General features: G+C 40.8%; 1 protein-coding gene across 1 annotated transcript; it reads left to right on the forward strand.

The window, feature by feature from the left end:
• Positions 1–1,157: 1,157 nt before the first annotated feature.
• Positions 1,158–27,019, forward strand: NXPH2 (neurexophilin 2). The gene is made up of 2 exons (XM_083583134.1): positions 1,158–1,747; positions 25,102–27,019. The coding sequence occupies exons 1-2, from the start codon at positions 1,688–1,690 to the stop codon at positions 25,843–25,845; spliced, it is 804 nt and encodes a 267-aa protein (XP_083439260.1). The 5' UTR covers positions 1,158–1,687; the 3' UTR covers positions 25,846–27,019.
• Positions 27,020–27,382: the final 363 nt, after the last annotated feature.

A 27,382-nucleotide genomic window follows, 5' to 3' on the forward strand; every position in this document is an offset into this window, starting at 1 on the left:
TGCAGATTCTGGATTGCACCCAACTCATTCATTCTCAGAGTAGACTCAATGAAATCAATAGATTGAAGTTAGTCATGCCCATTTATTCCAATGGGTTTACTCTAAGTAATGTCTCAAGCTCCACAGAGGAACTTAGCTTCTTCTGCAGAGCAACAGCAGTCGGACATGTCTCCGCTTTCTCACTGGCAAGTTCAGCATCAGAGGCAGACACCTCTCTTTCTGCCTTCCTCTGCCTCATTGGTTGGCATAGTGGGGAGAAGTGGAGCCAGCAAAGTTGCTCTACAGAAGCGCTGTGACTTCCATCAGCTTGCTCTTCCTCTCACCCTCTGGGCTCCACATGTGGAGAACTGGGTACCATGGCATTGCCTGGGCAGGCAGAGAGGCAGAGGTTGAAAGATGCCTCTGTTCCCTTGGTAGTCATCCACCCCTTCTCAAGATGGTACATTCAACTACCACCAGCACAGTGCCCAAAGGGAAAAAAGGAGGTGTATAAAGGGAAGCTGATACATCCTCTTGCTCACTAGCGCTGCCTCTGCATGGAAGGCACAGTGGTGAGAACTGCATCCAATTCTCCCTAACTTTGTTGCCCAAAGAGAGCCAGCAGGCAGACCATCGCAGAGCCAAAGAGGCTGGCAGGCTGGTGATGAGAAGAAGCAACACCTGAGCACCGGAAGCTGCCTTATGCTGAGTCAGCACCATTGGTTCAATATTGCCCACTGACCGAAAGCTCTGCAGGGTTTCAGGCAGGAACTCTTCCACTGAACTGCTGCCTTGCCCACTTCAACTGACTCCCGCGCTCTCTCCCTCCCTGGGCTGGAAAACGGGCAGAGTTGGCTGCCCCCTTCTTTCTCTGGGCAGCGCCCTTCTGCTCCTTCCTGGGTGGAGACGAGGTGGGACCACCCACCTGGCACACCTCAGGCATCCCTCTGCCCCTTGCTGGGAAGGTTTTCTTCCGTCTGCAAGGGAGCTCGTCCAAAGGCGTGTTACCACAAGGGGTCCCCATAAGGACCCAAAACCGCCGCCCTCCCCCCCCCCGGCCGCCTCACACACTTCCTGCTCCCAACTGCGTTCACTAATACGCCCCGGGCTGAGCCACGCCCCTCCCCGCTCCGTCGCCTCAGAGCGCTTTCCCGCCAAGCGCGAACAAAGCGCCCTCCTCCTGTTTCCTCGCCCGCTCCAGGCAGCCGGGGAGGCGCCGCCGAGTTGCTTGACGCGCGTGGCTGGCATAGCGCTGCGCCGCCACCACCACCGCATCTCTTCACGGGGCGTGTGTGAAAATGCCCTCACTCTCGCCCGCCCCTCCCACCTCTCCCAGGGACCCCTCGACGTTCCGCCGTTGATTCCGGCCATTTGCGCGGCTCTTTCCCGCCTCGCCGCCAGCCATGAGCGGCGCCCCCCGCGCGAAAGGGGACCCCAAGAGGCGCCTGCGCGAGTGAGCGCCGGAGGATTCGCCTCGGGGTCTTCGCGGGGGCTCTTCTTCTTCTTCTCTGCCCGTCCGCTCTGACGGGCGCGCGCCTCTCGGCGAGCGCGTGTATGTCTGTCGTGTGGCAGTTTCTGGAGGCAGAAGAAGACGGCGACGAAGCCGCCGCCGCGCCGTGCTATGTCCCTGGACTCAGTCCTGCCCCCTAAAGTGGAGATGAGCCAGACCCGAGGAAAGGAGAGCATCTCTTAAGACTTCCGAGCCAGGATGGCGCACCTGCGGCAGCCCCTGCCTCTCCTGGTGGTGATGCACAGCTTCCTCCCGCTTGTAAGTCTCCCGCTTTGCCTGGGCGCAAACGGAGTGCGCTCTTAGGCTTTGCCTCCCTATTTCTCTGCAAGCTTTAGGAACGCTGGAGAAGTTCGTAATGAACCGGGGTGGCTTTAGCATGAGGTCTTTCCTTTCTCTTTTTCGGGTTTTCTCCCCTTCTCCATCTCTTCTCCCACCCTTGCTCTCTCTTTTTTTTTGGGGGGGGGGAGTGGACCATCCATCTCAGCGATGCCAGGGAATGAATGGGGCGCGCACCTGCCTCCGCCGCCAACATTGCGCGCGGCTCGATGGCGAGATCTCTCACTAGCTAGCCGCGCCTGGTGTGGCTTTGGTTTGCGAAGGAGGAGGGTGAGCGTTTCGATTCGATCGCTTGGGCTCGGATGCTTGGTGGAAACTTTTCCCTTTTCTAAGCAGCCAAAGAAACCTAACGAGCTCCTGGGCGCACCTTGCGTCTCTTCCGACTGCTGCTGTTTCGACGGAGAACACTGTTCGCTTTCGGAGGGGAAAGAACTCGATTGAGTTAGAACAGCCCAGTAAAGCCCAAGGCGGGATTGCTTAACAATATCGTCTTGTTTTTTTCAGTTTTCAACTGGGATTCCCGAAAGGCCTGTGTCCAACATGTTGAATATTGTTGGCTTTGGACTAAGGTTTTCGGATCTTCCATTTATGTGCTCTTAGTGTAACCAAAGTAAGGCTGCAACTCTAAACACAGCTACGCAGGAGTAGGTGCCCCTGAACTCAGAGGGACTTTCCTCTGAGTAGACATGCCTAGGGTTGCACTGCAATAAGCCCTTTGGAAATCTTGGATAATAAAGAACTGGCTTTTTACAATCATCTCCATATCTGGTGCCTCTAGAGAAAGTTAGTTACACTGTTGCTTCTTACAGTTTTCTAATTTAAAAGAAATGTGTCTGTTGAGCAGATTTGTTTTTTGCTGGCTCATATATTTGCAGGCTTTGTTTCCTCAATAGTACGAATCTGAAGCAATGTTATTAAACAGGATGTTGTGTGGTGCAACTGTGAAGCAACTTTTTACGTAAAAGTCTTACATACTTATTTAATACATTGATACATCACCATCACCTCGTGTAGCCTTGTGGTATGTTGAAGACTAACAGATGTGTTATGGCACAAGCTTTCATGGACTAGAGTCCACTTTGGTTGATCCTAAGCAATTTGCAAATAAGTTTATTTTAATTTATTAATATTTTGTTTTGTTTTATCTGAGAATATTTACCTGTAAATAAGAATCTTGTACTGTTGACAGCCACTCACTCAAACAATAAACTACTTATGCAATTATCTGGTCTCATGCAGCTGGACCCTGTGCATGTTTATTACTCTGGAGCAACTGTTTTCAGTGGTACTTTATTTTCATGTAACTGCATAGGATTGCAGCTTAAATTAAATTTCTTTGCTTTTCGTAGTTTCAAAATTCGTTTTATATTTCCTATAAATGATGTAAAAGTACAGTACTGCTGTCTATTCTCTTGTGGTATCTTGTGGCTTTGGGGTGGACTACAGCTCAGTTGTAAATACCTTTACTGTACTTAGCAGTAAACCCTGCAGAATATAATGGGAGTAAACTGAAGATTGCAGTCAGAAAAAATGGCAAAAGCTGGTTTGCTGAAGTTGTGGAGAACTCCAAGTGAGACACTGCTACTAATCAGAGTGTAGAGAATACAGTTGTAAATACTTGTAACAAACTTACTTGAATAACTAACTTGGGGCCATTAAATATATGGAGTAAGGCAGCAAAAGGAGCTAAATCAAACAAAAATAGCATTGCAATCGTATTTCATCATACTCCATTTCAGGAAGATGTTAATTTTTTCTCTTCATGGCTGCATTCTGGCTGAAAGTTTATGTGTGTGTGTGTGTGTGTGTGTGTGACTACAGTCAATAAGGCGATGTGTAATAAACCTTGAAGGGATTAGACAGCCTCCTTAAGAGCTGGATTCTAATATTACAGCATGAGTTGATTGATTAGTTTTTGAGGAAGCTTATGTCAAATTCTAATCCGGTTTTGGATTGTGCTTGTCTTGTAATGTTGTGGGGCTGTTTTCCTTTTTCCTTTTTTTTTTGCTGTGGCACTTTATCATAGCAGTGAAGTGCGGAGCTGCAGCTCTGCGATAAGACACTCATATTTGCTTTCACACTGCTTTGCTTTTTTGAACAATAAAAGGCTGTTTATATTCTTAGAGCAGAGTTTCCAGCTAAACACCACACAGGGGTTAGGGATGTGAATGGAAAGCAGTTAATGGATTACAAAGTTGCTGGTCAGGAAAGAGGTAAATTGAAATACCCCGACCCATTTTTATTTTTGTTATTTTAAATCAACCAGATAATCAAAGGAACCGATTAAAACTTCTGACGGACATTGGTTTTATTCCACATTTTATTGGATGATGTCAACTTTTTTGCTGTGGCTTTACAACAATTGCTTTGTGTTGATTACTTTAAAGGATCAAAAGCTGTTTTCTTGTAAGGGGAGGGAAATGCACACAAGGGAGTACCTGTTCGCAGCTGATAGCCTAACAATTCCATGGGCAGTAGCTCATTTTCTGTGCTGTTAGAGAAATCTCCATCAGTGGTGTAATGAAACACTTTTATCATATAATTCTTAAGAGGGAAGTAGTCCTAAAGTTAAAAAAATAATCCAAGTAACCCTGCAACCCTATAATTTTATTTTTTTCGATTTCTATCATGCTCTCCCTTGCCATAGAACCCTTGGGATGGGAGTAAGCCCTATGGGACTCAATAACATATGCTAATTACAAATACAAAGCTGTGCTTAACATTTTGTTGCATATCATAGACACAGTATTACCATGTTGTCTACTATTTAGTTGTGCACATGTACTTTTAAATGACCAGTGCCTTCCAGGTGTACAATTTGTAGAGTCAGATGACATGGACAATCAAAGATAGACATGGACAATATCCGTAAACAGTTACAAGCATTTTTGCCAATGAGAGAAAGAAACATTAAAAAAATAATAATAACCAGAACTTCTTTTTTTATGTGGTGAAATTTACTGTAGAGTACAAAACTTTAAAAACACAAACATTGGGGGCAGTATCTTATGGCAACTATAATGAACTGGCAAGTCTCTCTGCGCAGAGAAATTCAAAAGGCCTATTTAATTTTGCTGAACTTTTGATTCCTTGTATAGATGCTATTTTAAGTTGAAGTTTTATAAAATCATCCTCTTGTTAATGATTCAATGAGTTTTCCTTCACTACAAATAAATTAGTCTCTCTGTTGTTGAAAAACATTTACTGCAACTGATAGGATGTCCTTGGTATACCACCTTGTAGGTTATACCTATTTCCCCGCCCCCAGGCTGCAGCCCCCGCAAACACTTACTTAAAAGTAAGTCCCACTGTATTCAACTGGGCTCACTCTCAGGTAAGTGTATATACGACTGCAACCTTAGCGTAGGCAAAAATTAATAACTAAACGTTTAATTGTAGACATATCTACACAAAGGTAAGCTACACTGTGTTCAATGGGGCTTCCTTCCATTGTTTATTTATTTATTTTGTTTATTTATACACACATTTATAAGACTGTGTTTTTAGTAAATACAGGTTGTGAAGACAGTAAAAAGTGCTGTTGGTGGTAAAAAAAAATTGCACACCATCCATTTCCTCTGCAAACTAGATAGTAGCTAATCAAAGATAATTAAACTCACCATAATTCACCATTTGTTTAACATTATGGTAGTCAATATATGTAAAACAATATTGCTGTTTCCAGTCAATAATAATCTGGGTAGTTATTGGCTAAATAGTAAAAAGGGAAAAAATGCTTTGTCCAGTACGTTTTAAGGTCATAGCATACCATTTCTTTAAATCTAATGTTAATGGCCATTCAGCTGTTTTGTTGCTACAAATTATTCAGTGTCATGTTAATAATTAGGTTAGAGGAGCCGTGCAATCTTAGGCACTAGCAGTAGAAAAGTGCCTTGTATAAGAGGATTTTACAGCCCATTCCCTAAGGCACTGATGTTAACACTGAATCAAGCCTATTTAACAGATTCCTGCAAACAAATCCTGGTATATTATTTTTGTCATATCTATTACAATTTTCATTGGTGGTGCTTGCAAATGAAAAATAAAACTAAGCCAAAGATGTCAAATATATATTTCAAAACAGTCTTTTAAGAATCAGCTCCCAAATGAACAAAATTTAAGTTAAAAAAAAACCAACGGAAATTTAAATAAAAATTGTATGGTGTTGCTGTCAAAACCTAGCTGCAGTGCTTTGCTGTTTTATACTCCACATTTTAAATCCATACAATAAATGAATCACAGCGCAAGCTTATAATAAAAGGGAAGTCCTCAGACTATGAACTGGTTCTGCAAATGGTGCATTAAGCTTTGCATTGCCTATGGATACAGAAAAGGGTTTCAAAAGCACTCGATGATGTTTATAGCTAACAGAAGTGCTGATGTATCTTTAATGCTTATTTGTAACTTGATCAAATGTGCTGCTATTTTGTTAAAAAGTCTTTTCCATAGTATGAGGGAAGGGGTTTTCCTTAAATTCAAATGGTGAGATAAAACAAAAACAAAAAACCTCGTGCAATATAAGTTTTCTTTTTTAAGTTGTTAAGTATGCAGTTTGTTGCTCTCTATTATTTATATTTAATTTGATATCTTTTGGTTAAAACTTATCTGTGTTTTAGCTTTTGGGTGGGTGTGGGTGTGTATTACAGAGTTAGCTGCCTTGATGTTTTCTTTTTTAAAATAGAATTATTTTTCAGTATAGATTAAGAATAAACTTCTTGATGATTGAGGTGCTTCTCATACAAGCATGGACTATACAGTAAAACAACTATTATTATTATTATTATTTAAAGTAAATTAAGTGTCTTGCATAAAAGAGTTTTTTCCTATTGCCAACCAAAGTTGTGTGGGTTTTTTTAAGTGTGAGATTCATACTGCTCCCCTCCATCCTGGGATAGCCTACTTTAAATATGTGCAAAATTATGTCACAATGCTAGGCATCTTTGTGATGTACCATTTTTGGTAAAATGTTGAAGGTACGGGATGTGACTGTGTTTAAAGAGAAAATTGACCAGACTTCTACATAAAACCCAGATTGTGGTTATCTACCTCCGGCTCCTCCCTTCTGAGCCCACGCCCATCTCCCTGTTACCACACACTGCTCCTCTCCTCACAATTCACCTTTCACTACCATTCTACCCTGGTCTCCCAGATAATAAGAAGGAAACCAGGAGGACAGAAGCCATCAGCGTTACACAGTGCTTTTCCCGCAGTGCTAGCAAATGTGGTTCTCCATCTTGTATGCAAACATCGAAACATTTAAACAGGCTGCATTCTAGATACTCCACACGGAGCTTTTTTCTGTCATTCTTCCTTCAGGTTCTGGAATCTGAAGGAAGGAAAGAGAATACATTGTACAAAACACAGTCTCATGTTAAAACAGGGTTGCTTTCTGGAGGCACCACCTAGGGCTGCCTTTGTGTCTTACCTACGGTAAGCAAGGAGACAGGAGCTCTAGAAAGACAGAGGTCCCCCTTTTAAAAAAACCAACTAGAGTTGGACATTGGACTAGGCAAGGCTTATCAAATAATGTTCCATTATTTAAAGCATGAATTGATTAGTACCAGAACAAAAAAGAGGGAGATATTACAAAAATAAACAAATGGCAATAAGTGAGGGCAGTGACATTAAATTCAGGTCAGCTGTATTATTTATTACTAATAATGAACTATGTGGAAGGGGGCAGTCAAGGAGCCCTTTCTCCCATGGGATATCTCCACAACACCTTGAGGCAATTAAAAAAAAGTTAGCTGCATTTTTGCCTTGCCTTTTTTGACATGATGTCATCCGTTGTGGAAGTTTGGGCCGTATTTTAGCACAGGCACATAATAGGCAGTCAATTGACCGATGTTACAACCCTGCACAATGGATTATTTTTATTTGCCATTGCCACTTACGAACAAGTGGATCACTGTGAGTCTGGTTAAAAATGTGGAAGTAGATACAGCAAAAACATTCCTATGATTTCGAAGATGAAGTAGTGAGTTAAAGTGATGCTAGAAGCCTACAGTATGAGGAGAGTCATACACTTTAAATGTATGGTGTGTACATAAGAACATAATAAGAGCCGGCTGAATCAGGCTACTGGCCCATCCAGGCCAACATCCTGTTCTCTCAGTGGCTGACCAGATGCCTGTGAGAAAACTACAAGCAGGATTTGAGCACAAAAGCATTCTCCCCTCCTGTGGTTACAAGCAACTGGTATTCATGCAACCCTGGGCTGTTTAACATCTACATGAAACCGTTCAATGGGGTTATCTGGAATTTTGGAGTCCATTGTCAGCAATATGCTGATGACACACAGCTCTACTTCTCCTCTACATCTGCAGGTATGGCAGTGGATATGCTGGGCCATTGTCTTGCCTTGGTAGTGGACTGGATGAGAGCCAACAAACTGAAGCTCAGTCTGGGTAAGACTGAAGCACTGTTAGTTGCCTAGACTGGATGGATGGGAGATGGTCTGCTCTTGATGCAGTTATACTCCCTCTGAAGGAGCAGGTACATAGTTTGGTGATACTGCTGGATCCTGGCTATCGTTTGAGGCTTAGTAGCCTCAGTGGTGCAGAGTGCCCAGCTGCACGCCTATCTGGACAGGGATAGCCTAACTTCTGTCGTTTATTCTCTCGTAACCTCTAGGTTAGATTGCTGCAATGTATGCAGTGTTTTAGGACACTTGGCAAGCATTGCTGATTCTATAAATAATTTCAGGATTTGGAGAGAGATTAATCCTTTGAATCTTGTGCAATAGTTAGTTGTGAGAAGCACATTTTAGTTCATAAGTGCTTCGGTTATATCAGCCATTGTCTACTCTTTAAAGACTTTAGGCAGTTTGCAATCTGTATATAGTTTATTTAAAGCAGAAGTAGAATTGTTATTGAACATTTTCCTCCTACAGAAGTTATTACTCATTTTATTGGCTTATTTTATTATTGAAAGGAGGAATCTCAGGTTTTATATAAAATGCTTGTTTTAAAACTGTATATTTTCCCTTATGATAAATTTATAGTCAGTTGTACTGATGTACTTTTACTGTAATTTTAGCATAAGACTGGGGTTTTTTTATAAAATATGTGATTGTATAATGAGAGGAATATGCTAAATTGTATGTGTATCAGGATTGCTATGTTAATTGAGGTGGGATGGATTGAGTTGTCTATAATTCAGCAAAGGGACTTGATTTTTAATTGGAGTTAATAAAGCTGATAAACGCTCATGTAATTTTTAAACATGTAACCAGTGTCCACAAATTTGAATGTAGCTATAGCGTTCAGTTTCTTTGTTGAAGGAGATCATTTGTAATACAGCATAAAATTTAACTAGACTTTTGAGGTGTGATATAAGCTCTCTCTCTGTATATAGACAAAGTATAGTTAGTGTCACAGGAAATAATACTGGTAAAATAGCTACTGGTAAGGCTCTAGTGGTGACAGGAATTTTTATATCTGGGTATAACAGTGATAAATGTCTAAGCTCGTATCACTGGAAGACAGTCCAGAACACAAACGAGAATTGATATGCAGCATTTATAACTGAATTAACATACAGTGGTACCTCTAGTTATGAACTTCATTCATTCCGCAGGTCCGTTCTTAACCTGAAACTGTTCTTAACTAGAGGCGTGCTTTTGCTAATGGGGCCTTTTGCTGCCACTGCGCCGCCAGCACACGATTTCTGTTCTCATCCTGGGGCAAAGTTCTCAACTTGAGGTAACTCTTCTAGGTTAGCGGTTTGGTACCTGAAGCGTTTGTAACCTGTGGTGTTTGTAACTCAAGGTACCACTGTATATGAATCTCCCCTCACTCTTAAAAGGCTTAGAATTTTACAGGTCCATAGGTGAGTGTAGCTCTAGGGACGCTACACCTAGATGGTGTTCAGACAAGAGCTACCAGAAAGGCTGAAGTGTTGGCTACCCAAGTCCTGTGCCTGGAGAAGATTATAGGGAAGCATGGGAGCTGCTTTCAAGTACCTGAAAGGCTGTCACAAAGAAGATAGGGTGGACCTGTTCTCTGTTGCTTCAGAGGACAAGACTAGAACTGATGTGTAGAGATGGTAAAGAAACTCATTTTAGCTAGACATTAGGAAAAACTTCATAAAGAATCTTCTGGTTCAACAGTTTGTTACCCTGGGACTGTAGAACTAAAGGAAAGCATGTTCCGGCTCCACCCACCAGTCAACAGCTTGAAGCTGTGTGTGCATACGTGAGCTGTTTTGGGTATGTGTGTGTGTGTGTTATTACTATTGTGTTGTTAGCCGCCTTGAGATTAATTCAGGTAGGGTATAAATCTTTAAAATAAGTAAATAATATGGCACCACCCACATGCAAAATGTGTCAGCAGGTTTGGGTTGACTCCAAGGTTTGCATAAGTATGAAAATTGTTTAGGGGGACCCCCCCAAAAAACAAAACCCCACTCAGTGAGGACTGAGCATACTTAGTAGGCATGACTGACTGTTGGAGGAGGAGGAAAATAAGGAAGGGGAAGTGGAATAGAGTATCCTGGAAATGGGTATGACTGGCTAGAACCCTGACCAGGAGCACTCCATACTGCAACATTTTGTTTCAGGTCGCACTTATTTTATAGATGGACTTACATATGTCATGAGGCAGAGCTGCCAAGTTGCCCCTAAGATTGATGGGGCCCGGCTTTCATTGTGTGTGAGAGAGACGTGACACATGATGCAACATGATGCAACGTTGTGTTGTCTGAAGGAGGCCAAGCGTTCTGGAGGAGCTGGCCACTGAAACTGCACCACGCTCGGCTTCCTAAGCCCCCTCAAACGTTTAGGGGAGCAAAAATGCCTCAGTTCCCTACAGTTGGTGTGTCAGAATCTCACTTTTGCCATCAGAACAGGTTTCTTTAAAACCTAGATGTTCACTGCTGTGGCTTATTAGCATTTTAACATACAATTTTATTTTATTTTTCATTTCCTTCATTGCCCCCAGCCAGACAGCAAACCATACTACACACAACATTTGATGAAGGCAGGTGAAGAGCAGGTAGGCTCTTCTGCAGTAAGAACCACCTAGATGAATGTAAATATTGTGGAATTATATAAATACTAGCATTATGCAACCTCTAGATCCTTTTAGAGATGGGACAAGCAATGTGATGCCCTCCACATTGTTGAACTACAATTCCCATCAGCCCAAATCACCATGCCCAATGTTCAGGGATGATGGGAGTTGTAGTTGAGAAACTTCTGGAGAGCACTGTGTTGGTCTCCTCTGTTTTGGAGGACTGAAAAGTCCCAAGGCCCAGAAGTGTAAGAGATTCCAATTTATGCTTCTCTGTGGACTTACTGGAAGATCTAAGTGCATCTTGCCCAGAGCACGCTCCAGAAGCCTCACTACATTTGTGTCCTTTTACTTCTAAAATTAATGTTGCTTGATCCATAAAATTTAACTCTAAAAGAACAGTCCTGTGCTGTCAGTCTTTTGGGTGCAAGAGTTATTTACCATAATACTGAAAGCCCCAGATATATGCACATCTATGTGCTCCAAAACATTCTGGCTGACTTCTGAAATCATCTGAAGTGTTTGTGCATCCCCATTAAGTTGGTTACACAACTATCTGGCTTATATTACATTTTCCTACTTACTGTGTGACTTCTTGCTAGTTTTTAAGGACCCATGTTTTGACAGATGGTAGTTCTTCCCCAGTCTTGACATTCTGGTGCTTATTCAGGCAGAGGAGTCACAGCTGACAGAGAACGTTGCCCTCCCTCTAAACCAAAGTGCAATTACTATTTGTGCTGTGATATTCCAAGCCTAACAACTGCAAGCTCAGAAGTGAACCCTGTTCAGCTTGCAAGACCAACTTCTTCAGAATACTTTTGAATTCTAGTTTTTACTGCTGTGTTTTTTGGAGTGGAATTTATTGTGTCAGGTTTCTCTTAGCGCTCAGGCAGTGTTTGCTATAATAGTTTTATAGCATAAGAAGTCTTTAGGATGCAATCATGTGCATACGTTCCTGGGAGTAAGTTCCATGGAGCTAAATGGGCCTGACTTCTGATGAGACATTTACAGGACTGAGTTGTTAACATTGTGTGTGCATAATTATATATATAGTGATAATAAATCGGCAGTGAACTGAGCGAGAGCGGGATATAGCTACTTTATTCTCTCTACTTTTCTTTTATGCATCTGAGTTACATTACATTGAAATAAGAATTAACTTATTTGGTTTTATTAAAAAAACTATCACACATGAATGGGTTGTTTCTTTGAATTTTTTTTAGATGAAATAAATTAAAGCTTTTGCTTTAGAGCATCTGGCGGCCTTAGAACCTAGTACATGTAATTACTACTGTTTATTAGGAAAAAAATTATGTAACTGTATGGTTGATTGACTCTGATGTGACTGGCTTAGCAACTTAATTGGACTATACAACAAACCAGAGCAAACTAGAAAAAAATTAATTAGCAGATTCATTTGAGGATGACTACAAGCCCTCTATGTTATGCTTCACTTCACTGAAGGTGTACAATTGCAGGGTTCTGCTATGCGAATTCACACTGAAATCACCAGATTTGTGGAACTGCCAACACCAGATGAAATGGAAACCTAGGAATAAACAGCTAAGGTTGCAATCCTATACATACTTACTTCAGACTTAATGGAACTCATTTCTGACTATATTTGTATAGCAGTACAGGCCTGCCTTGGATTTAAAATGCCATGGCACCGGAACAATCGAAACCCAGAAGTGAGTTTTCTGGTTTTTGAATGATTTTCAGAAGCCAAACGTCCGGCGTTTCGCATCCAGCTTCTGATCGGCTGCAGGACGCTTCTGCAGCCAATCAGAAGCCGCGCCTTGGTTTTTGAATGGTTCTGGGAGTCGAACAGACTCCCGGAACGCATTCTGTTCAAGAACCAATGTACGACTGCACACTGTAAACCATGTTAGAGTTAAATGGAGATATATATTTATCAGTGAAATTAGTAAGTGAATCAAATAGGGTTAACAGTACCTTTACTTCCATAGAAGAAAGAAGCTATCTTTAAAAGAGGGCACTCATATCTCAATTGTTGTTCCATTAATGGCTTGTTCATCACATTGTTTCAAACTTTGCCACAAAGTCTCCACACCTTGAGTTGCAATAGGAATGGAGGAAGACATGGCTTCCCAGGTGAGGTAGAGCTAAGATTCTAGGTTCCTGGAAGGGAGAGTGGTGTGGTGGTTCAAATACACAAGCAGGAGTGTTGGATTGGCTCCACTGATATGTTTGCACACACCCCTGACCTCACCTCTCCGTGCCGTTAAGCAACAGTGACGTACCTGCTGGAAAGCTAGCATAGCAGCTCCACCCCACCTAGTGACCTATTTCAAATCCACCTTTTTAAGGGAATAAACCTAATTCACACTTCCTGGATTCATAAACAGATCAGGATTTTTTTGCAATTCTCTGAATGTTATGAAATAGGTCTCAGCTCAGAACACACACACATCAAAACACATTTTAACATGTGGGCAAAAGACATATTTTTAAAATAAACATTTTGCACTAAAATATGTATTTAAGCAGGGACGCGGGTGGCGCTGTGGGTTAAACCACAGAGCCTAGGACTTGCTGATCAGAAGGTCGGCGGTTTGAATCCCTGCAACGGGGTGAGCTCCCGTTGCTCGGTCCCAGCTCCTGCCAACCTAGCAGTTCGAAAACACATCAAAGTGCAAGTAGATAAATAGGTACCACTCCTGCAGGAAGGTAAACGGTGTTTCCGTGCGCTGCTCTGGTTCGCCAGAAGCGGCTTAGTCATGCTGCCCACATGACCCGGAAGCTGTACGCCGGCTCCCTCAGCCAGTAAAGCGAGATGAGCGCCGCAACCCCAGAGTCGGCCACGACTGGACCTAATGGTCAGGGGTCCCTTTACCTTTATGTATTTAAGTAGATATTTAATATTGGGTTCCCATACATTTTCTGGTGAGGGTAGAGAATTGCAGATTAATGCAGAATTAAAATGGAGTGTACTTTTGGTTATGGAGGAACACATGGATGGGAAATATCCTGATCCGTCTATTTGTAAACATCCCAGAGTGCATCGGGATGAATAACTTTGTAAAGCAATGTTGTATCTTGATCTCTGTGTAGCTGGAACATTGAGAATATTATAACATTGGAGCTTTGACAAGCATTGCTAACTTGCTGATCCAATCTACCAAGAAGCCAGTTCATGGTGACTCTAGGACAAAACTAGGTGTCATGTCATTCCCGAAATTCACAAATTTAATCAAATAGCATGCATGGGGTGTAGGTTATCTGGATTGGGACTGTGGCCTGAAAGGGGCTTTAATCCTTTGCTGTCACTGCAGCTTTGATCTAAATTGAGTGTCTGTTTGTATAACAGCTTTCTAAAAAAAAATAAAAAATCTCAGTTGTATTTCTGTCAAGTTAACAGTGTTATCATCTTCACTTCCAAACTCTCTTCAGTTTTGTCAAATTGTTTCTTATTCGGTATATGTTTATTTTGTGTTTTCTGTGGTTCTAGTCATAGGACTCCAGTATTGCAAGCGTTTACCTTCTGTATCATGTCCAGGGCAACAACTGCTTCCATCAAACAGGATTTTCTTCTCTATAACCGCTATTGGTTATCCTTCATAGATCGTGGGCAAGAGTTCAGAAGGACTAAACTGGACATGAGGGGCGGAATTCAGCTTGGTGCTATTATAGTCGTTCTGTCAATGCAAGCTTTTTTGCTTTTCAGATAGAAGGATCTCCTATTTCATTCCTCTCTCTGTATGCTGTTCTGGGGGTTCTCCTGACCCTCTAGAGTGGATTTGGGGGAAGCACAGAGGAAATAGTTCTACATGTCCACCAGATTAGCTGAATCCAGCCCTTAATATGCATGGTTTGGGGTTTTAAAAATAATGAACAGCAGGTAGAAAGGGAAATTAACTCTTTCCTTCCTTGCTGCAGTCCTGGGAAAAATCCATTGTCTCATACAGCATTTGCATTGGGAGGAAATTCCCCACGAGAACCAGAGTATCTTTGGGCAGAATCATATTCTAAGAATAATTTCCAGTTCATCAAAAGTTAGTGAAGGAGCGCTTCCACCCCCATCATTCAGCCCGGACACTGAGGTCCAGCACTGAGGGCCTTCTGGTGGTTCCCTCACTGCGAGCAGCGAAGTTACAGGGAACCAGGCAGAGGGCCTTCTCAGTAGTGGCACCCGCCCTGTGGAACACCATCCTGTCAGATGTCAAGGAAACAAACAACTATCTGACTTTTTGAAGACATCTGAAGGAAGCCCTGTTTAGGGAAGTTTTTAATGAGTGATGTTTTAATGTATTTTTAATAGATTTGAGGCCGCCCATAGATGCATATAAACACACTAGATCATACATCCACATAAAAAGCTGAGAAGAAACATGGCAGCAGAGACAACATTAAGTCTCTATTTCAATATTAATGACACTTCTAGTTGACCCTGAGTGATGTCAGTTTCTGAGAAGTGGAGATTACAGCATATACAGCATATTGTTTTACTGCATATTATATTGTGCCCCACCTCAGTATTTTATTTGAAGTGGCAAGTATACAAATACTTTTATAAATAATAAATAAAAGAAAAGTTTGAAGGGGAGAGATATCTTAACTAATTTACATGAGGCCAAAGTTCTGTGGTTGGAGCTTCCAACATAATTTTGCTTTTTAAAGAAATTTATTGCTAAAAGAAATATGTAGGACAATATAAATACAGAAGCAAAAAGTGCAACAGCTAAAGCAAGCCCACGTTGCACCCAGTCAGGACGGTATTTCAGTATCCACTGGGATGTCATGGATATAGTACTCTGCATGGTGTCAGCATTGTCAGCCCGCCTGTCGTATCTGACATTGTCATTGACATGCCTGACCGAAAGGTTCCCTAGGTGCCACTTCTGCTACTTTTTTACTCTCTCGCCCATCTCACTTGGCACATAAAGCATTGGAGTGAATGGGTTCTCAGCACATCAGTCATTTTTAGCAATGTGTTATGAGATTGCCCCCCACCCATTTTTTTTTATTTTTTTTTACAAAGAAAATGAAATAACATATACCCTGTTTCAGTAATGATATTCATTGCATTTTAAAACAACTGCCCATCTTAAAACAGGCTTAATTAAAATGTGTATGGGAAATGAAGTGCACTTACTTCGTGTATCCATAGCACCAGAAATGAAATTCAGTCTCTGTTTCCTCTCTCTCTCTCTCTGTGTGTGTGTGTGTGATAGTTTTACTGGGTTTTGTTTGGGTTTTTTTGAACTGCCAAGTTTGATGCAAGTGCACTGATTGCTGGATTTCTTTCCCACTACCGTTTGTGCTTTGCAAACCAATTTGATCTGCATTCTAACAGAATCCAGGGAACCTAGAAGTAGACTGGTACAACACCTTTGTCTTTTAGAGGTCTTCTGGGGCTTGTTATTTTAATCCTAGTGTAGACTGATTTATCACTTCAAGCATCTGTCAGCTGCGCTTTGTCTAGAAATTGATAGTGATAGTGTTGCTGATTTTTCAGGAGCAGCTGTTAGAGGTTCATTAGTTACACTCTCAAAGGGTGCAGATAACTGTAATATTTTCCTTTGTTAATTATCTCTTATGTGTTACAATAATAGAGGTTCTGGAATTCACTCAGCTTCCTGCCTACCAGAGCTATAAGGTATACCTTTAGCTTTAATTAAATAGTTCTAAACTCTTATTCCCTAGTTTAAAAGATGAGAGGCAGACAAAAAAAGTAGGAAACAAAAAAGAACATTTGCTGTAAGAACTTTGTGCCCGCTATGGAAAGTAGTTTGTGACAAATTTGTGGAAGTAAGATCATGTCTTAGCCAGGACATTAATTATTATACTGGAGTTGTCTCAAATTATTGGAAGTATTCGGTGAAGAAGGAGCAGAGCAGATATCAAACAACCCCATTTATTTATTTATTCACACACTTGTTCTGTACACATATAAAGCAAAGATTGAAATTATTATTATTTTACATGAGTGCACAGGAGATGGGAGATGTAAATCTCCAGTGAAGAAGTGGTCTCAAACTAGAGTCACTGATATTTTAAATGCCTATTCCAGCAGAACTCTGGCAAACCCTGTAGGCTCTATGGGTAAAGGGCTCCCTCTGGACTTCAGTACTATACTGTCAGCTGACTCCCACAGGCCAATCAGCACTCCCTAGGTCCTATAATACCTGAGCCTCCTTTGGCTAGGCAACAGCTTAAGGTTCACTGACTCCCCTGGCCATGCCACACTTTGACCCTCATTGTGTACTTGCCCTGGAACCACCAGCCCATCTTAGACGGTGTCATCTACCTCTCTCCCTTTGGACCCAGCTGGCCCTAGCCCTGGATCCCATGCCTCACATGACTGAAATCTTCACCTTTTCTCTGCCTTTGCCCTATAGCTCCAACCAATTTCCTCCCATCCTGGAACCAAGCCAGACAGGGAATTTTTTTAAAACAAACAAACACTGACACACAGCAGGGCAAAGAATTTGACTTCCCCTGCACATGCAAAAAATATATAAAAAATGGGACTGTCACATATTGTTTGGATCTAAGAAAAAATGTACTCTTACTGTCTTTTCTTATCAGTCAGTATTGGATGTGGCAGCACGGCCCTTCCTGTTTGTGATTCCCAGCAACTGCCTTCAGTGGTGGAGGTGAATCAGGAGGACCCTTGTCCTCCATGATTTTGTATAGCTATCTTTTATAGCCACCCAAACTGGTTGCCCCTTGCTGCCTTTTGTGGAAGTGGATTCTTTAATTTAGTTATGCACTGAGTGAAGAAGTTTTGGGATTTTTAAAAAAACCTGTCCTAAACTTAGACATACAAATGCAAAGGACCCATCCCAGTATTTTGAACAGGTGAGTTATTACCTTTTTCTGCAAAGGAACATGTCTCCCAAATGAAGTATATCTGCAGAACTTTGTAGACAGCCCAAGAGGAGAAGCTGCACACGACAATTAGCATCACACAGCCTTATATAAATATATATGTAATATATTTCAAATTAGTATTAAAATGACTTATTCAAAACGAACAGCAACAATGCATAATCAATCTTAAATACTTATTACAGGCGTTATAGGTTTATCAAAACAATACATTGCCTTGCTTAAATCAAGTGTTCGTTTGTAAAAATATATTGTGTCACTACAAGTGTGCTCTTCCCTATTGACTTGCTGTGGATCAGTTTGGTTTGCAAACTTCGGAGAAAGCAGGAACAAAATCACAGCCAGCTGTGCTGTGCTTCCAGATGTGAACACTGGGAGGAAATGGACCATGAAACCTGTTTTGCTCATAGCAGAGGCAAATCCAACTAGCTCTAAATAACATCTCCTTGGCTCTGTTAGTACTATTGCAAACTTCAGATTTTGGGGTTGGAGTATCTTGCCTGGCTCTCCCTCCCTTCCCCCATTTCATTTAATGTCCAACTTGAAGAAGCCTTCTGGAAAACTAAAATCCTGCTCACCAATTAGTAATATTCTATCCTAATAAAATATATACACTATTGTAACCTTTGGATTGTTTCTAAGGAGCCAACAACACCAACTATAATGTCTTAGGTTTGAGTTTCTTTAAGCAGATGGAACTGCTGGGAGCTGGTAGGATAGAGGGGTGCTGATACCTTATTTGAAACTCATAAATGTTCTATTTTAGCTCTCTGTAGCAACACATTGACCAAAGTGTTTAAGTTATCAACAGGGTCCTTTTTGATCAGTAGTGTTACCTGTTGTTTAGCCAGATGGTCAGGATTTATGAACCTCTCAAAGTCTTGAAGAAGATAGTTGCAAGGACAGTTTGTTCAGACTTTCTGCTTTTTTAAAAAATGTAAAGGGTTTGTTGTGCATAAAGGAAAACCAGGTGGCATTTTCATAAGAGGTCAGTTTATTAAGATCGCACTGACTTCTGTTACTGTGTCTCTCCCACTGCCTACCCCCCTGACTCTTCCTGATATATTCACTTGGGGTGCAAATGCTTGACTCTTAAAAGCACATTTCCTAAATCTCTTTCAAGACTGTCTCCGAGCACAGTGGAGCCTCCTGGGGACTGGAACATCTGTGAACTTTTCTGCAGTTGGGAGTATATCAGCACTATAGCTTGTTCAACCAGCAGAGCTAACCAACAGATAATTACAGTTTGAAATTAGTATTTTAATGAACTGATTTTAGCAAAGGTAAAATGAAATCTCCCAGGCATTAAAAAAAAGTATGCAGGAGGGGAGAATCATTAAACTCTAAAGTTCAGCAGATGGGTGGTCAGCAGGTGCTTGTTGAAAATGAGTGCTAACTGTGCTTGTTTCAATCAGCAACCCACAAAAAACTAATTTGGGTGCTGTCCAGAGAGGTGTTGGAGCATCTGTATGTGCATTGTAATTTCTTGGGGAAATGGGAATCATTTATACTTCTTGGGGAGCAAGTATTTAAATGGTAAATTGAAAATGTCCTCTAACATGCAGTTAACTAAGGGTTGACGCACATCAAAAATGATGTTCCCATTTTTGGGGAACACAGGTATAATCATCCTCGATCACCATTTTTACTTATAGAGTAGAGCTGAGGAACCTCTGGCCCTCCAGATATTGCAGAACTACAGTTCCCATAATCCCTGACAATTGGCTCTGTTGATTAGGGCTGATGGAAGCCGTAACAGCTGGAGGGCACAGGTTCTCCAACCCTGCTGTAGAAGAATGAAGCAGATGCCCCAGTAATGTAAAGATAGGAAGCAGCAGCTGGGGAGCCCCTTTCCTGAATTGCATTGCATTTTTATCGCATCTGCCATCCTAGGAGTTCAGGGCAACATATGAGAGCATGGGTAGGCAAACTAAGGCCTGGGGGCCACATCCGGCCCAATTGCCTTCTCAATCCAGCCCGCGGACAGTCCAGGAATTGGCGTGTTTTTGCATGAGTAGAATGTGTGCTTTTATTTAAAATGCATCTCTGGGTTATTTGTGGGGCCTGCCTGGTGTTTTTACATTAGTAGAATGTATGCTTTTATTTAAAATGCATCTCTGGGTTATTTGTGGGGCATAGGAATTCATTCATTCCCCCCCCCATATAGTCCGGCCCCCCACATGGTCTGAGGGACAGTGGTTTGTTGAAAAAGTTTGCTGACCCCTGTATAAGAGCAAGCTCTCCCCCAGTTTCCGTACACATGACTCTGCTATGTATTAGTATATTTGCCTGTATTTAGCTTAAAAGTGACTAATCTTTGGCCATTGCTGGACTATTTATTTATTTCATAAAATTTATATACCCCTCGATTGCAAACAAACAAACCTCAAAGTGGTTCTACAGCTCACATTATTGCTGATCATTTGCCATGCTCGCTAGGGCTGATGGGAGTTAGCTACCCCTTGATTTAAGTTTTTTAAAAAAAAAAACCCAAACAAACTGAAAATAGATTCCCAAACTAAAACTTTCAATTGTGCTTTTGCTCGTCATGCATACACAGGTAGCGTTATGACACTATTTAGCCAGGTGGTTGCAGTATTAAGTAGCAGAATCTAGAATGTGGAGACAGCAAGCTGGTGGACGATTGCTGCTGGGAAGACATGTAAAGCAACTAATCAGGGTCCAGCATCCCTTCAGGAGCCTAGACAGTTTCAGACTACTGTACTGTACTTGAATTTCCCACCTAAGTGAGGCTCTTTGTGCCTCACAGTTAGTTGATTCCATGCAGTGGCATTCCACCTCCATCTCATGATAAACACACACACACAGCTTTATTGCGGTGCATAAACCCAAAATACACAGTACAACAATAGTATATATCAACAGTTGTTAAGATCAGAGGAGCTTTAACCTGTACATACTGATTTCTGATAATGATAAACTGTCTGTTCCAAAAACAAGATGGCAGCAGTTACTGCTGCTTTCTTACCCAGCATATTACTCTAGCATGAGTTGCTAGTTCATCACTATTTAGAATGTGGAGGTGTGAACTTAATATTTTTCCTATGTTTTCAGCTTTTTCCATTTTATCTGTTAGCCACCTTGAGTCTCAGTCTGGGGAGTAGGTGGGATATAAATGAATAAATATAATAACAACAAAATAAGATTATTCAAGCAGTGCTAGATAACAGGGACAAAACTACAACTAAGTTAAAATGGATGCAGTTCAATATAAACCATGCTCAGGCAAGACCAATTAGTTTCAAAGGTTCTATTCTTAAGTATGATTTAGTTGGATATCACTCTTTGCAAGGCAAAGAGTTTCCTTGCTGAATGTGGCAAGTTTTTTCCCTCTTGTCAATTGAACAAGTTTTGGGTGGTATTTTCTAAAAAGTTTTTAAAAAAGAAAAAAGTTAAAGCTTTGGGCAAGCCAAGAAAAGTTTGCAATTATCTCCCTTCTTCCTTTGTCGAGTTTTGTTCCAGGCTTCTATTAGTATTTATCAGCACTAGCAGCTTTTCAGAGAATGATATATTACACGGGAAAATATTAATATCTTCAATTAGTATTCTGATATATAGTTCACTTCTGTCATTCCTCATCTACTTTCTGTCATTTTCCTATTATGCTTTTCTGACAATTCCCTAAAGATTCAGAAGAGATATGGCTTTGGGAGAAGTTGCACCACTAATCATGGATAGCCGTGTTTTGTGCAGCTGGATCTGCTTTCCAGTTTTGTCAGCAGAGACGTTGGTGTGCTTGTACCTCTACAGGGAGGATAGTTCTTTATAAGATTCATTTACAAGCAGAAAATTTAATGGGCTGCAAGATTTGATCATGAGAGGGTTTCTTTTAAAAAATAAAATCATTATTTCCTGCTGAAGCAGCTTGTCATTTTAGTTAACTACAGGAGACAGGACAGAATTGTTAAAGCAATCCAATTATATATGTTATTGAACAAGGGAATTCTGGCCACTTTTCATTAACATAGTAAAACTGTAATAACAGAAGGTGCTTTACCAGTTGCTTGGGTGGGAAGTAGAATTTGTACATTCCTAATGTGATAGCGACTCAACCTGATCTCCAATCCCACCCCAGAACTGTTTGTGAAAGCCTGTTTTCCACTTAACCCTATGATATACTACTGGGGATTGGGACGGAGAGGGGATCAGACATTGTTCGGCCTTCAATAGCTTTCTTTGAAAGCTGCGTCTTTGCTGATTTGACTCAATGGATGGCTACGCAAATGATATTTTAAAACTGCAAATTTTTCACTCTTCAATAATTACTTCTATGACAGGGCAGGGGGTGGGATAGGTACAGTCACATATTGTGTGATGACTATTTAAAAAGATCCAAGTGTAAAGATGAAATCTACAGTTAACATTGGACTACAATGTGGATACTTAAAAAACCCCAAACAAGTCTCCAAATACAATGTGGGAGGAACCATTCTGCAGTGGAAGATGGCGATGGGGGGTGGGATTTGTTTTAGTTTGCATTTAATGGCAAACCTATCTCATTCACCCCTTCTGAAACAATATGCAAACCAAGGGCAGGATCCAGCTAATGAGTCCTTCTAGCAGAAGGGCATAGTTTCACCAGGACTTAACTCTGTTCCTATTCTGTAAAACATATGAACTGTTCTGCTGCATAAGGTTGAATACAGTGGTGCCTCGGTTTAAGAACGATTCAGTTTACAAGCTCCGCAAAACTGGAAATAGTGTCCCGCTTTGAGAACTTTACCTCGGTCTAAGAATGGAATCCAAATGGTGGAATGGCACTGGCTGTGGGAGGCCTCATTAGGGAAAGCGCACCTCTGTTTAAGAACGGTTTTGGTTTAAGAATGGGACTTCTGGAACAGATGAAGTTCTTAAACGGAGGTACCACTGTACTGCAGTTTCAAGACAGGGATAAAGGATTAGCACCACAAGAGTTCCACATGAAGGGCAATTTTGGAGCCGCCACTCACAGCTCCTTGTGCAGCAGCCCATTTCCTCCTTCCTCATAGCATCAATGCAAATGTAACAGGAGCAAAATGTTTTAGCAACAGGGGGTGGGGGAATTAGGGGGGTATTAGAACTGTAGGTTAGTACCACAAGCGTAGGTACAAAATACATTCCAGAAAATGAATATGGTATGGATTTTCAGTATAGTGTAGCTAATAAGTACATGCTACTTAAATCCTTAACGCCTTACAGCAATCACATATGCTGCTACAAAACCTATCACAGCCTTTGCCTTTAGGAAAAGCACATTTAATTATCAGTAAGGTCCAGGCTCTGCTTATTATGTTGAATTATTAGTGTCTGTTATAATTTTCTTACAATAAGAGAATTGTAATGGAATATAATGTGATCAGTTTAGGATTGCATTTTTTTCGTGTAATTGACGACAGTTGGAGACTTCATTATTCTTGCCAGCCTTGAGTGTAAGATGCTGAAAACTTGTATGATATTGCATGACTCTAATGTGCATGCACTTGCAGAATTAGTAAGCTTTGTCAAGTCATGAATTATGTAAACGTTTACTTTGTTCTAGCATTCAAGTTAGTTTGTATTGTTAAAGCAATATATGAGCAAAAAGAAAAGGAAAAGGAAAGTCTAGACCATGGAGCAGTTAACCAATTTGAGGCGGCATAAGAGATTTTCCTTTTGTTGTGATTTAAATGGTTTCTTTACTTCTCTTTCTTAACATTAATGCCTGAGATCCTAGTTAAACTATTACCTGGGCCCTTCTGCATGTGAAGGCATGTGCCCTGCCACTAAGCAATAGCAATTTCCAGGGAATATATTGTTACTCACCACCACAATCTCCATGAGTGGTGCGAGATTCCAGGGGTGCACCAGGGTCTGTGGAGACCATTAGCCAGAGCTCAGGGTGGGGACATGTTCAAGCCCTGGATTCTTCATGTAGGATTGGGGAAAACCTGTGTCAGAAACCCTGGAGAGCCACTGCCTTTCATTGTAGACAATACCAAGCTAGATGAACAGGTGATTGCCTTAGTATAAGGCAGATGAAAACCTTGAACTAGGATATATATCCCCGATATCCACATAACAGAGAAAGCAACGAATGTTCTGTGAAAGCTTCTGCCCCATATCTTGGATAACATTAGGGTTAATCTCTCCCTGCACCAATAATTTAGTATTAAGAAAATGCAATATTTGTTGTTGTTGTTACTCATGATTGTTGCACTGTTGCATTTGTGCAACTGTTATAATTATGTTTTATGTATGTAGCTGAACATTTTAAATGCTTTTTGTAAAGGCTTAGATTTCACACACCATTTGAGAAGATGTTTGTACTTTACATTGTGGGATTTTGTTGACCCCAATAACTTACAGGCAACTATTTTGTTATACTGGAAAGGAGGAGGTCTAAGTAAAGACATGTTTTGTTTTACATGCAAATGGTGTCATGCTTACTAACTTCTACCAGGTATTTTATTTGGATTGCTTTGTTGGGGTACATTTGCTGGCAGGGGATTAAGTAGAAGGATATAGACTTCATAGGTCACATTTGATTTGTATAAAAAGTAGATTTTCTAAAATACAGAAATAAATATCTTATAACGCTAAACCATTATCACAGAATGAGTTTTCTGCCCAAGGTCCAGTATGTATCAGTTCTATTTTAAGCAAATACAATCTTCTTTAAAAAAAGAGAAATAATTAAAGATGATTTTTCAAAGTGATTTATATTAAGAGGAAGATTAGCAAAGAACTGCAATGCACTTTCCGCATAAAACTGGTATTTAAGAATAAGATTTTAATCTTTTTATATTCATGTGTGAATAATTCAAAAAGGTTATTGCTCATTAAGTACTTGCAACCTAGTTATTAACTAATTTTATTTTACCATTCTTTTAAGTACTTAGACTGTAGTGTGTTTTTGTTGTTGTTTTAAAAATACACATTTCTCTGTGGCTCCTTACAGATAAAGAAGGAGGAGAATGACCAAAAGAATCCATTGCCCTACTGAAACCATTTCTGTGAGAGAAAAGTATGGGACCTGCTGGTAGTGATTATTTTGAGGATCAGAGAGATGGGCAGAAGCCTCTAGGAAGCCTCTCATTAATAGTAACTGAGGATGGCAGGAGAAAGATGGCAGGGCTATGGCACTGGAGATTTTAGGAGGTTCAGAATCTTGCCCTACAGAGGAGTTTCCACTCTCTCTTCAGATGCAGTCAGGTGTGATCACCACTCATTCAGGCACATCTGAAAGGGCAGAGCATATATCTAGAACCTAGCAGAACTGAGCCCAGTTAACAAAAGAGTCACTCAATATTACAATACAGATATAAGCTGTTTTGAGTGTTTTCACAATAAAGTCAGGGCAAGAATCTTTTAACTTAATATAATATCACGTTTTTAATATTTTTCTTCTTCTTCTTCTCTCTTTTGAAACAGATCTTTTGTGATGCTAAGCAGATCATCCATGCCACAGACTTACTAAACTGGGAAGACAAAGATCCTGCAGATACACTAGTTGATAATGTAGTCAATTCGAGGATCATCAACCCTTTACGCCTCTTTGTTAAGCCATCCCCAGCACTGAAACATGGACAGATGTCATATTCAGACAGCATAGACAACTTTTGGGATTGGTTATCCAACATCACTGAGGTTCAGGAATCTCTTGCACGAACTAAACGCAGACCAATTGTAAAAACTGGGAAATTCAAGAAAATGTTTGGGTGGGGTGACTTCCATTCTAACATCAAAACTGTGAAGCTGAATCTTCTCATAACAGGGAAAATTGTTGACCATGGCAATGGAACCTTCAGTGTTTACTTCCGGCACAATTCCACAGGCCTTGGAAATGTTTCTGTGAGCTTGGTGCCACCTTCCAAGGTGGTGGAGTTTGAATCCTCACCACAGTCAACGCTAGAGACCAAGGAGTCCAAGTCTTTCAACTGTCGAATTGAATACGAGAAAACGGATAGGGCTAAGAAAACTGCATTGTGTAATTTTGACCCTTCGAAGATCTGCTACCAAGAGCAGACACAAAGCCATGTGTCCTGGCTGTGTTCTAAACCATTTAAAGTCATCTGTATTTACATTGCTTTTTACAGCGTTGATTACAAACTGGTGCAAAAAGTCTGTCCTGATTACAACTACCACAGTGAAACACCGTATTTGTCATCTGGATGATATAATCCATTCTCTCCCCACCCCCCAATGACTGATAAATCAGTGTATTGATAAGCTGTCTAAAATTCCACTTTAAGCTTCTTTTGGACAGGGATTCCTAATCAGGTTATAGCAACAATAATCTCTCTCCCAAGAGAAAATAATCCTCTCTCGATGGGCTGGTTCACCTGTGCATGTTCTTCACTTGATGGCTACAACATCAAGTGGCAATTTGCATGTGTCAGTGAACACCCTCAAAGATCAAACACCATAAATGGCACTTTCATAGCACTTGGAAGTCTTTCAGTTAAATCAATTCAACATTTCTGCTGCAAGTTCAACATAATGTCTAAGCAAGTGATGCTCATGAGTATGTGAACTGGCCCTAAGTTTAAGGTGTTGCCATACATATTTAGGCATTCAGATACCAAAATGTCATTTCAAAAAATGAATAATCATTTGTTATTGTGTCTGTTCCCATCAGTTGTAGAGGAAACACCAGACACTGCCACTATATGGACAAGCCGAAACAAGAGACCCGATGCAAGCAATGTACACATTATCTGTCTTCTCTAGGAGTTGCTGCAATAGCAGATTAATATTTAGAATGGGGGGAGCACACTTCATTGGTATTAGAGAAAAGTCATAACACAACTGCCAATAAACACGTCAGGGTAAATATTTAGGTTCAAGTAGAGATGCCTTTAAGATGAGCATCTATAGAAATTTTGAGGGAAGTCAGACATTTCCAAAAGATTTGGATGCGAGAACTATTATAGGGAGGGGCTTGCCCAACACTAGAGTTCCTATGAATTTTGCCTAAAGCTTTGGCAAATGTTCTGTAGGAATTGAATATTTAAAAGAATTTCTATGAGATTTGTATAAACTGTCTTCATGAATGAATCATTCACAAGAGCTGTCACTGACTTGCCATTGAGCTTGAATACAGCAGAACTGAGCCCAGTTAATGCAAGTGAGGGTGGGTCAGTTGCTCACCTCTGAAGCCATGCTTAAAAGCCATGTTTTCGAATGAAACCTTCCATTTTCATAGTTGTTAGTGACTGAGACCCACTAATGAGCAAAAAAAAAGTGTGTTCTGGGTTTACTGCCCAACTCTAGGCTGTGTCCTCCCTCTTCAGATGTGTGGCTAGTATCTTTTTGGTGCCAGATTAAAATTTATCTTTTAGCCCAGACATTTTAAGGGTGTAGTGAGTTCATTGGTTTTAGTTCAGTCTGCCCTTGCTTTATCTGTTCCTGTTACCTGTTGACGTATTTTATGGGTTTATTTCTTTGTACTGTACTGCTTGTTTCGTTTTTGCTCATTCTAAATGTGACACCCCTCCACTCCAACATCTGTATAGACAAAGCTGTTTAAAAGTGCTTTTGACAAATGAATAAAATCAGCCAAGTACAGGAAACGGAGGGAGCTTGCCTCCCATGTCAGTGGTCAGAACATACAGAAGTATATCGATAGAGCCACATAATACAAAAAATATTTAAAATACGGTTGCTGTGCTTAAGCAGGCAAATCCATACAGTCTGTCATTAGCACAATGCA

Source organism: Podarcis filfolensis, assembly GCF_964270895.1.
Source record: "Podarcis filfolensis genome assembly, chromosome: 1".
NCBI lineage: Eukaryota > Metazoa > Chordata > Lepidosauria > Squamata > Lacertidae > Podarcis > Podarcis filfolensis.

Bases quoted from the DNA above. Each gene is read 5' to 3' on its own strand.
- NXPH2 (XM_083583134.1), top strand. From the start codon at position 1,688: ATGGCGCACCTGCGGCAGCCCCTGCCTCTCCTGGTGGTGATGCACAGC. The intron at 1,748-25,101 runs GTAAGTCTCCCG...CTTTTGAAACAG, and splicing joins TGCACAGCTTCCTCCCGCTT to ATCTTTTGTGATGCTAAGCA.